Source organism: Schistocerca cancellata, chromosome 1, assembly GCF_023864275.1.
Source record: "Schistocerca cancellata isolate TAMUIC-IGC-003103 chromosome 1, iqSchCanc2.1, whole genome shotgun sequence".
In the NCBI taxonomy this organism is placed as follows: Eukaryota; Metazoa; Arthropoda; class Insecta; order Orthoptera; family Acrididae; genus Schistocerca; species Schistocerca cancellata.
The window spans coordinates 824,411,204-824,423,939 of NC_064626.1; the positions used below are offsets into that span (position 1 = coordinate 824,411,204).

The window sequence follows — 12,736 nt, forward strand, 5'->3', positions numbered from 1 at the left end:
GAAGAGGATCAAGTAGGTAAAAAGACAAGGGCTAGTAGAAACCCTTGGGTAACAGAAGAAATATTGAATTTAATTGATGAAAGGAGAAAATATAAATATGCAGTAAATGAAGCAGGCAAAAAGGAATACAAATGTCTCAAAAATGAGATCGACAGAAAGTGCAAAATGGCTAAGCAGGAATGGCTAGAGGACAAATGTAAGGATGTAGAGGCTTATCTCACTAGGAGTTAGATACTGCCTACAGGAAAATTAAAGAGACCTCTGGAGAAAAGAGAACCACTTGTATGAATATCAAGAGCTCAGATGGAAACCCAGTTCTAAGCAAAGAAGGGAAAGCAGAAAGGTGAAAGGAGTATAAAGAGGGTTTATACAAGGGCGATGTACTTGAGGACAATATTATGGAAATGGAAGAGGATGTATATGAAGATGACATGGGATATATGATACTGCGTGAAGTGTTTGATGCAGCACTGAAAGACCTAAGTTGAAACAAGGCTCTGGGAGTAGACAACATTCCATTAGAACTATTGACAGCCTTGGTAGAGCCAGTCCTGACGAAACTCTACCATCTGGTGAGCAAGATGTATGAGACAGGAGAAATACCATCAGACTTCAAGAAGAATATAATAACTCCAATCCCAAAGAAAGCAGGTGTTGACAGATGTGAAAATTACCGACTATAAGTTTAATAAGTCACAGCTGCAAAATACTAATGCGAATTCTTTACTGACGAATGTAAAAACTGGTAGAAGCCAACCTCGGGGAAGATCAGTTTGGATTTCGTAGAAATATTGGAACATGTGAAGCAATACTGACCTTACGACTTATCTTAGAAGAAAGATTAAGGAAAGGCAAACCTACATTCCTAGCATTTGTAGACTTAGAGAAAGCTTTCGACAATGTTGGCTGGAATACTCTCTTTCAAATTCTAAAGGTGGCAGGGGTAAAATACAGGGAGTGAAAGGCTATTTACAATTTGTACAGAAACCAGATGGCAGGGCATGAAAGGGAAGCAGTGGTTGGGAAGGGAGTGAGACAGGGTTGTAGCCTCTCCCCAATGTTATTCAATCTGTATATTGAGCAAGCAGTAAAGGAAACAAAAGAAAAATTTGGAGTAGGTATTAAAATCCATGGAAAAGAAATAAAAACTTTGAGGTTCGCTGATGACATTGTAATTCTGTCAGAGACAGCAAAGGACTTGGAAGAGCAGTTGAACAGAGTGGACAGTGTCTTGAAAGGAGGATATGAGATGAACATCAACAAAAGCAAAAACGAAGATAATGGAATGTAGTCGAATTAAGTGGGTGATGCTGAGGGAATTAGATTAGAAAATAAGAAACTTAAAGTAGTAAAGGAGTTTTGCTATTTGGGGAGCAAAGTAACTGATGATGGTCAGAGTAGAGAGGATATAAAATGTAGTCTGGAAATGGCAAGGAAAGCGTTTCTGAAAAAGAGAAATTTGTTAACATTGAGTATAGATTTAAGTGTCAGGAAGTCGTTTCTGAAAGTTTTGTATGGAGTGTAGCCATGTATCGAAGTGAAACATGGACGATAAATAGTTTAGACAAGAAGAGAATAGAAGCTTTCGAAATGTGGTGCTACAGAAAAATGCTGAAGATTAGGTGGGTAGAACACATACACTAATGAGGAGGTACTGAATAGAATTTGGGAGAATAGGAATTTGTGGCGCAACTTGACAAGAAGAAGGGATCGGTTGGTACGACATGTTCTGAGGCATCAAGGGATCACCAATTTAGTATTGGAGGGCAGCGTGGAGAGTAAAAATCGTAGAGGGAGACCAAGAGATGAATACACTAAGCAGATTCAGAAGGATGTAGGTTGCAGTAGGTACTGGAAGATGAAGAAGCTTGCACAGGATGGAGTAGCATGGAGAGCTGCATCAAACCAGCCTCAGGACTGAAGACCACAACAACAACAACCCATAAAAGCATATTGAAACTGTCTACAGTTCTTTGTTGTCCTTCGAAAGAAAAATTATGAAGAGGATCTTTGGGCCTGTCAAGAAGGAGAGTATAATATCCTTTGGCCCATGCTAGCTGTAGGAAGTGAGCTGATTGGACGAATGCGATCAGCGCCAGGCACCCGCTCCATGGGGATATCAGTGTTTGCTAGGTTCTGTGGCACGAGTTGTTAAACCTAATTTGCATTTCATCGTTTCCTACCTTACTCTTTGGGAGTGGGCGGTGAACTACAGAGCTTATGGGCTTGGTCTGACCCTTTTACATACATGCATATGTGCATTTAACGCTAAAATAAAGCGGAAATAAAAATTATTCTCACACTGTATCTGAGACCGTGATGTCAATGATCTTACCATGAGACAAGACATTCGGGAGCCGTACACTATTGACTGCTCAGTGCAAAGATGTTAAGTCTATGTTTCAGTGCTTTAAAAAGATTATCAGTGCCACTTAGGAACTGTCTGATTTTCATAAATTATAGAAACCAGAAGAGCTTCTCAGACTCTGTTGCCTACTTTCTGTGATTTTTCATTTGAAGTTAACCATGCTCAAATATATTTACAGTTTCTTGGCTTCAGCTTTAGGATGTACATTACTACAATGATAGATCTAAAGCTCGTTTTGAAAGACAAAAGAAATTATTTTCAAAGGATACATGTAATGAGATGGGCATTTCTGTGGAAAAAACTGAACTATCAGAAAGAAGAAAATGGCCCCTGATTGCAAGGCTGTAGACGAGATGGATTTGAGGTGCTCAAGGTCAGAGCATATCGACTAATCAACATGTTTCTACAAAAAATCGATAATATTCCAAACCATGGAAAATAATTTGCTGATTTAGTGCCCAGAACTCTCGTTAAAGCCTCAGAAACTAAACTTGCTATAACTATAAAAGGTTTAGTTGATGGTTATGATGAGATTCATGAACATGTTGTCTCTACAAAACTTCCACGCCTAAGAAGACTCCTGAAAGCTGCCAAATTCCAAAATAAGAGTATCTTTTTTGGACAGCTTTAAGATTCTTACAATTCATAGTTCAGTATGAATTTTCCGAATCTGTTCCCAACCTCATTTGGGCATTAAGATTTTTCTTACCTTTCTGTGTTTCAGTAGCGTCATGTAAAAGGGGTTTTTCAAAACTCAACCTAATTACAAATTATATTAGGTCTGCTGCGAGTCAAGCATGATAGATACATCTAAAGCTCGTTTTGAAAGATGAGAGAAATTATTTTCAAAGGATACATGTGATGAGATGGGCATTTCTGTGGAAAAAACTGAACTATCAGAAAGAAGAAAATGACCCTTGATTGCTTCGGCAATTTTGTCAGTGGAAAATAGTTTAGCTAAAGGTACCAATTTTGCTGTACTGTAATTTGCAAATCTGCAGCACAGAAAGTTAGAAGGAAGAGATAGCTGTATGTTAAGGTAACCTACAGCCAAAGTTACGTATTGGGCCCCTCCTGATATCTTGGTTTTGATGACAGACTGCTCTGTAGCACTGCCTGTGAGGTCTAGGTTAGGCTGGAAGCTGACAATTTGGTTGTGATAGTAGAAAATCTGGTTACAGTAATCAGCTGACCAGTACCAAAGCCCAGTGTTTACACACATGTCATATTAAAAAAATGGAAGTAACATTGACCATCAACTATCACTAACAAGATTTTTGGTTATTTGTGCTGTTTCAGTAACAGTTTATGAAACAGTGTTATTTACCTACAAAATACTTGTTTCTACTCAAAAAACTGTTAAGAAATAGCTATCATTATGCTTTGCTTACTTAACCACTTGCGTCAAGAAATTGCTACACCTAAAAAATAAAATAAAAAAGTGTTTTTGAGGGATTGGTGGGCGTGGAGGAGATGACAACTTAAAATCCCACACGAGATGCCAAATTACTTATAGTCAAGGTGGCATAAGAAGAATCCTGTCATCTCATAACACTGTTGCCAGCTTCCAACTGCAAATGAAGAATGGCTGCAGGCAAAAACAGTAGCCATCTACAGAGCCGTGACAAAGAGGCATTGCCATAGAGACATTTACAAAATCGTGTTACATTCTTGGTTGAGGTATGCCTGTGAAGCTACAATGCCCAGCCTTCTGGAACTGATTCAACTACAACTACACCAGTGCCTGCTGGTAGAAAAGAAGGTGGGGAGTATTGTGAATTTGTGTTATCGGTATATAAGCAGTAACAGCAGAATGGTTGGTCAGGAGAGCTCAGTGACTTCAAACAGTGATTAGTCATTGGATGTTATCTGGTTAATAAGTCCACCATGGGTATTTCAACCCTCCTGAAGCTGCCCAAGACAGCTGCTGGTGATGTGATTGAGGAATGGAAATGTGAAGGAACATTCAAAGCTAAACCAAGGCCAAGCACACCTCATATACTGATGGACAGAGACTGTTAAGCAATGCAGAGGGTGGCTGTGCAAAATAGTGTGAAATCAGTGGAAAGAATCACTCATGAATTCCAAAGTACTTGTAGTTGACCTAACACAATGTCTGTGCATAGGGAGATGAAGACAGAGAGGTACATTGACTGAGGAGCTCACATATTTCAGGAGTCGATGCTAAGCTTCTCTTGAGGTAATGCAGAGAGCAATGCCACTGGACAGCAGATAACTAGAAATGAGGGTTTGCAGTGATGAATCACACTATAACCGGTAGCAATATGGTGTAAGAGTATGGGCCTGGCAAACACCTGCATAACATTACCTGCCATCATGTGTAATGCCATAAGTGAAATACAGAGGAGGTGAAATATACACTCCTGGAAATTGAAATAAGAACACCGTGAATTCATTGTCCCAGGAAGGGGAAACTTTATTGACACATTCCTGGGGTCAGATACATCACATGATCACACTGACAGAACCACAGGCACATAGACACAGGCAACAGAGCATGCACAATGTCGGCACTAGTACAGTGTATATCCACCTTTCGCAGCAATGCAGGCTGCTATTCTCCCATGGAGACGATAGTAGAGATGCTGGATGTAGTCCTGTGGAATGGCTTGCCATGCCATTTCCACCTGGCGCCTCAGTTGGACCAGCGTTCGTGCTGGACGTGCAGACCGCGTGAGACGTCGCTTCATCCAGTCCCAAACATGCTCAATGGGGGACAGATCCGGAGATCTTGCTGACCAGGGTAGTTGACTTACACCTTCTAGAGCACGTTGGGTGGCACGGGATACATGCGGACGTGCATTGTCCTGTTGGAACAGCAAGTTCCCTTGCCGGTCTAGGAATGGTAGAACGATGGGTTCGATGACGGTTTGGATGTACCGTGCACTATTCAGTGTCCCCTCGATGATCACCAGTGGTGTACGGCCAGTGTAGGAGATCGCTCCCCACACCATGATGCCGGGTGTTGGCCCTGTGTGCCTTGGTCGTATGCAGTCCTGATTGTGGCGCTCACCTGCACGGCGCCAAACACACATACGACCATCATTGGCACCAAGGCAGAAGCGACTCTCATCGCTGAAGACGAGACGTCTCCATTTGTCCCTCCATTCACGCCTGTCGCGACACCACTGGAGGCGGGCTGCACGATATTGGGGCGTGAGCGGAAGACGGCCTAACGGTGTGCGGGACCGTAGCCCAGCTTCATGGAGACGGTTGCGAATGGTCCTCGCCGATACCCCAGGAGCAACAGTGTCCCGAATTTGCTGGGAAGTGGCGGTGCGGTCCCCTACGGCACTGCGTAGGATCCTACGGTCTTGGCGTGCATCCGTGCGTCGCTGCGGTCCGGTCCCAGGTCGACGGGCACGTGCACCTTCCGCCGACCACTGGCGACAACATCGATGTACTGTGGAGATCTCATGCCCCACGTGTTGAGCAATTCGGCGGTACGTCCACCCGGCCTCCCGCATGCCCACTATACGCCCTCGATCAAAGTCCGTCAACTGCACATACGGTTCACGTCCACGCTGTCGCGGCATGCTACCAGTGTTAAAGACTGCGATGGAGCTCCGTATGCCATGGCAAACTGGCTGACACTGATGGCGGCGGTGCACAAATGCTGCGCAGCTAGCGCCATTCTACGGCCAACACCGCGGTTCCTGGTGTGTCCGCTGTGCCGTGCGTGTGATCATTGCTTGTACAGCCCTCTCGCAGTGTCCGGAGCAAGTATGGTGGGTCTGACACACCGGTGTCAATGTGTTCTTTTTTCCATTTCCAGGAGTGTAGGAAGGCAAATTTTTTTTTTAGGTAAGTTGTGGTCCCCTTATAGTGCTTAAGAAAACAGCAAATGCAGAAGGTTATGAAAGTGTTCTACAGCATTGTGTACTGTGTTTAGTATAAGAACTGTTTATAAATGATTATTATTTGTATGAGCATGACAATGCACCCTGTCCTAAAGCAGCATCTGTAAGGCAATCATTTGTGGACAATAACATTCCTGAAGTAGACTGGTCTGGCCATAGTTACAACTAGAATGCAGCAGAATGCTACTGGGCTGAGTTAGAACATTGACTTTGCTCCAGATACCAGCGTCCAACATCACTACCTTCTCTGGTTTCAGTTCTTGAGGATTAATGGGTTGCCATTCCTCCAAAGAAATTCAGACACCTATATGAAAGAGTTCCCAGTAGAGTTCAAACTATCATATAGGTGAAGGGTGGACACACCCCACAATAATATCCACTAGTAGGTGTCCACATAGTTTTGATCATATACCGGTCATGTACGTCTGGTGTCACACTGTTGCTACCCAGATTATGCGAATAAAAACAGGCAACAGCAATCTTTTTTCCCAACTGATGACACATAGCAGGAATGGGAAAAATGTATTGTTTAACAGATTACAAAATACATACTCACATCAAAATATATAATTACAAAACAGATTTACAATACACTCTTGTATTCAGCTAGCATGATTCATCATAGAAGTCACTGTAATAGTCTTCTTCAAATAATCTGAATTAATATCCCTGTTAGTATAAAATTGTACAGTTTTTTCTGGAACAACCATAAGAAAGCCATTTTCTGAGAAATGCCCAAAGACATTTGGGACTTCTAACCACACAAACAGAGATATGCTGTCAGTAGAGATTTTCACTTCAAAAGTATAGTTAAAATTGTTCTGCTGTTGGATAGGACCGTGCACCTCAGTCACCTGCAGACATAGAAACATAGCTGTAGATTCTGTGTGGTGTGAGAGAGAGCAGCATAGATTCTATAGCAATATTCAACAATAAGCACATGAGAAAGTAGTAGTACAAAAATGTTTCTACAAAAGGCAGGAAGCATACTATAGATACAAGCAGCTGAGACAAGAGTCAACCCATATAATTTATTTAGATGACAATATTCTACTTTTTGGCAGAGTATAGTTTGCAATGAGCATTTGTAACAAGTTAAGGACTGCCACTTAATCTGCAATCTCTTGTCTTTAGCGGGCAGTGTGCAACCAGTTCTTGTATCTGGACACACTTCAGAGACTGACTCAAAAGTTTCAGTTTATGACTTGCTGACTCAGCTGCAGATGTTCAGTTAATAACTGGCCAGTCTAAAACAATGCACAACATAATTAATGCAAGGAAAGTTCCCTCCATTTACACTTTATGGTCTGCCACAGTTGGAGACCCTCCACAATGACCTACATTTAGTCTTTAGGGTTGTATCCTGTAAGATATGTGACCTGAATTAGGTTAACACAAACTGAAAAACATTATCGATTAACTAATATATTAGAGACAGACTACAATCACATATTGGCAGAGGTTATGGCAGATATTGGCTATGTACTTATTAAGAAAGCACCTCTTCATCTCAGGTAATTTAGTATACAACAGTGTACCTACATCTGTAAGACCCTAAAGGGAGTTCAACCCTATTCCTTTTCCACATAGTTTTTCGAAGCATATGAGATGTAATGAAAACAATCCATTTCTGTTGCAGACTGAGTACAGTGAGTGAACCACATGTTAAAAGTTTGAAAATGACTTGCATTTTTTGGGAGAGAAGCTAGATTAATTAGTGTGCTAACAGTTAAACTGCAATAAGTATTATTTGTTTGATAGAGAGAAGTTGTGGTAGAAATTTAAAAAAATACCATATTTACTATTACTATTATTATTATTATTGTGCTTTCTCAGATGATCAGGAACACAGAAGGAATAACTAAACAGTATTTTTATGGTTCAGTATGACAAGGCTATGTTGCCACAGTGCACAGATAATTTAAATAAAAACCATCACTATGTGAGCTTAAATTATTGTCGTCTCATTTTTGTGGAGTACTAAAAGCTAATAGAAAGAAGAACATAACATGCTTAAAGGGGATATGCACAGAAGCTAGGGTATCTACAGGCTATCCATTTCTTATCATTTTGATTTGAATGAGGCACCAAAATAATGTGGCTTTTGGAGGTGATCCTATAAGAACAGGTAACACCAATGAAGATATTTTGTAAATGTATTGTCAAGCAGTTCAAGATTATGTGTAAGCATTAAAGTCTCAAAGAAAACAATGCAAAAATGTAAACTGTCAAAGGACCAGTACTCATACAAAAGAGAATAGCAATCCTTAGACCATAGGTAGTTATTGCCTGTGTTCATCTCTATCTCTACCATCCTGACCTTTGAAACCAACATCAGACTCATGTGGCAGGTGGACTATGGGCAAGTCAATGTCATTTCATGCTGTGGATAGTGGAGCCATTGATTTCATTGTTTATAGCTGAAATCAGGCACTGCTTTTAATAACTGAGCTACCTACTGTATTAGTATTGCATATGTGACACTAGTATAAGTAATGTTATTTCGGTGAAATTTTCAGTTTTAATGTAACGGTTATTGTTTTACATTAAGTCAGATAAAACCACAGGAAACACTTTTTAACATCATATCTGCATTTTTTCTACACATACTTTTTACAAGTTTCAGACTTGCATGTCTCTTTGGTGAATTCCTCTCTTTTTGCTTCTGTTCACCATCTGCTTTACTATTCACAAAAGACTGGAAGATAATGTATTATTTTAGGAGCAAGCATTTCATTATTAGATGAAACCTCAAAACGGAGATGGCCCTAGTCTACACATCGGTGGGGTGTGAACGCTACCATGACATCACAAGCTGAGGTTTAAGTTCAGCTTACCAGCTAATATTTCGTAACTGTTACTAAATGCAGTAAGTTACTAAGACATTATTATGACAAGAAGCAAAACACTGGAAATGATTACCGAGAAAATTCTTGAAATGAATCAGATAATAATAACAACATTTTCTTGCTATGCATACATTATAAATACAAATTAACAAAGTTTTGCTACTAGCAACTACAAATATACAGTATTCTTTTCAGTCTGCTATCAAAGTCTTGGTTTGGCTTTCTTCTAACACCAGAGGCCATAGCGTACAATAATTCAAGCAAAAAATGTTTAAAGAATTTAAAAAATCTTTTGCCATACAAACGTTTCCTTTTCAGGATAAGGATCAAAATATTCCTTCCTTCATACTTCAGTAGAAAAACTGTATTGAAGATTATGTAAAAAATATTTATGTAGTTTGTCATATGGAAAAAAGAAAATTAAGTCAATGTTTAATAAGTTTCTGCATGTGTTTGTATGGGACCAATATATAATATACATAGATCATACACATCTTCTTCATAACAATGTCATTTCTCTGCTTCAGCCTCTAATTTAATACCTTAATTTCAAGAAAATAAGTTAGTGAAAGTTTGGTTTTTTAAAAGAACTTGCTTTCCAAACAATATATACTTTGTTTTATTATAATCTACTACATAATAAAATGCTGCAAAAGACATCATCAATGTAATGAAAAGTCTTGGCTGAAAACACTAAAATAAAGTTGGCATTTGGTCCACTAGCTGCCTGCAAATGCTAACACCCATCAGCTGATCAAGAGGTTTTTTTCATAAAATGATATCATGTACTGTTTAACTCTTCAATAGTCTAAGAACTTACTGTTAGCAACACGTCACAGGGCAATAACAGAATAAATCACTGTTAAATGTAATGAGAACCGTTGACAGTTTAGAGAAGCACTGTTAAATGTAATAACAACCGTTGACAGTTTAGAGTTTGTACTTGTTATATTGCCAATCACTGCCAAGAAAGGGCAAGGTAACAGACATTGTATTCTTGGTGATACAGTGTGCATATGCACCACAGGGACATAACGATGGGGCAAATACATAAACTGAAATTCTCTATCTCTATTGCGACCATGCTGCCACTGCCACCCCCCCCCCCCTCCCCCGCCCCCCACACACACACACACACATACACTACACCATTTTTGAACACCGTCCTTCAACCTAAGTCAAAAAGTAAAATAGATGATAAAAACATAAACAAACAGTATATTTCATTTTTAATACCATAGTTAAGTGAAATATGATCCTAACAATATTTTCTTTGGTTTATCACTACATGATACAGATATTCATCACATCATCATTGCACATAACAAATACCAAACACTAACAAATATATTTTAACTAAATACAAAATCAAATTGTTTCTTACAAGAATCCATATTTAAATAGGAAGATAACCTTCTTACATTTGAAATAAAGACATTAAAAGCATAATATCAACACAGAGCAAAATTTTTAAAAAAATGAAATAATATCTAATGCAATATCGCAAGACAAAGCATGAACAAATAGATAACTTCAAAGAAATACTTAAGTATGAATATCCATGATTAGATAAAAAGCTTTGTTCACCTGAATTTGTGGAAAATTGGCATTACGCTTTATCTGCATGGAAAAAAAAGAAGATACTGAATTCGTTCATAACTTTGATAGTTTGTACTGATTCTTTCACAAACTCAGTGTTACTGCAATCTTGTAAATGACTGCATGAGTGCAGATTTCATTTGTTGTACAGCTGTTTATTGTTTCCAGTGCATACAGTGGTAGAAATACTGAAACATTTGATGGCATCTGTTGCTTCTGCCCATGATGATGTCAAAACGGAAGACCTAAGCAACTCATTTAAAGCCAATACACCAATGATGCAATCACAATGAACACATAACAATATCAGTTTCCTCATAAAAAATATAACTGAAATAATCTAAAACCCAATATGTAACTAAGAAGACAGTTACAGGAGTTTTGGGGGTTCTGAGTGGAACAATCCAGAGGCACATTCTTCTCTGTGAGAGACAGTCTTAGGCTGGGGCAATGCCACTGGGCTGCAGGACAAGGGGCACCATGGAGTCCAAAAGAGAGAAATGGAAAAACCAAAATATGATATCATCGATATCTATGCCTGTATTATGTTGGTGGTGGACATGTGTCTTCCAGAATGAGTTAATTTGTGGACTCTACCAGAGATAATGATATGTAAATCATTTACTTTGTTTACTCATGATGAAGATAAATCTGCATTAGAAGTCAAACATCAAATAGTCGAAGCTATATAACAAAAGGGAGTAGAGCTGAGCAGATGTTATGGTGAAGATGATGATAAAGCATTTCTCATTAGTGTTGAAAAAAATTGTGTTCAAAAATTAATCTAGAAAACAAACTCTCATGCATCTTCTTCCACTGTTGCTAGTCACAATTTAAAGTCAGTCTTTAAAGACACAGTTCAGACTCATTAAGAATATGTTTTCAACAGTTGACAATTTCTACCAATTTTAGACCACAGCATGGTAGGATTTAAATATTTGCTTGGTAAGTGCCTTCAAGGTAATGCTTAAGCCACTAAGGCCTATGTGTTAGTCTGCGTGGTACAATGCCATCTATGTAATATCAGGAAGATTCATTGGCATTCTTGAAGTTCTCATAAATGCAATTTTTCCATGTAGGAAATGCAATGAATGAAGTGTAGCACTAGTCGTGGCCAATAAGAAATCTGAATCCTATAGCTATGTTAAATCACTTAAGCACCAAGTTATTTAAATATGAGATTATGAATGTTGCAGCTGCAAGTAACCTCTAAGGAGCAATACAACTGTTGATGACATGTACCACCCTTAACCATGATCTTAAAATTGAAGCACCGAAGTTGACAATGATATTCATTGATGATGATGCTCCTCTCTTTCCACCTCAGATGATGAGATAAGAACTACTATTAAACTATACAGTCTGATGTACAAAACATATCAGTGATGTTATTAGGAAAATATATGGTAGATGGTTGGTATCCAGATATCCTGATACATACAAAGCAGTCCTAATGTATCTAGTAATAGTAGTAGTAGTAGTAGTAGGAGGAGGAGGAGGAAGAAGTTGCCTGCTACTGATGGAAAAACTCACCATTCTTTTTCCAAGCTTTAAATGATTAAAAAAACCTGTTTCCATTCTACAGAGAGTCAGGAATGCATATCTGTTTTGGCTATACTATTAACAAAAATGAAAGACCATGAAATATTGCTTTTCCTGAACTAAAGAGACAATTTTGCTGTTATGATAACAAGAAAAACTGATTTAAGTCACATGAAATTTTAAGTAAGCATATTTCATTATCAATTTATATTTTAAAATGGATATTCATACAATACTCATACTTCTCTCTAATTAAATTTTAATTTAAATTTTGTCTTACAAGAACCAGTATTACTTCACTCTTTTATTGTACTAAAATTTTTTGCAATTAATTAATTTTGGTGTTTATTTGTGTAAATACAGATCAGATTTTCATTTAAAAAAATTGTGGGTCCTTTCACAGTCCCTGCCAGGAGCTCTCCAAAAACCTACACAATAGTTGGCACCTACTGATTAGAATGTCTTTCCCCACACTACCACAATCTGACTACTGGGGC

The 12,736-nt window shown here is 38.7% G+C and overlaps 1 protein-coding gene across 2 annotated transcripts in view; it reads right to left on the reverse strand.

Annotated features, from left to right (window-relative positions):
- Positions 1-6,780: 6,780 nt before the first annotated feature.
- The window catches only part of LOC126188487 (beta-mannosidase), a 253,080-nt gene continuing 247,124 nt past the window's right edge, over positions 6,781-12,736 (reverse strand). For both annotated transcript variants that reach the window (XM_049930100.1, XM_049930094.1), the window contains one exon: positions 6,781-7,103. In XM_049930100.1, the coding sequence (XP_049786057.1) occupies positions 6,852-7,103 (252 nt within the window). In that variant the 3' untranslated portion in view covers positions 6,781-6,851. The remainder of the gene's footprint in view (positions 7,104-12,736) is intronic.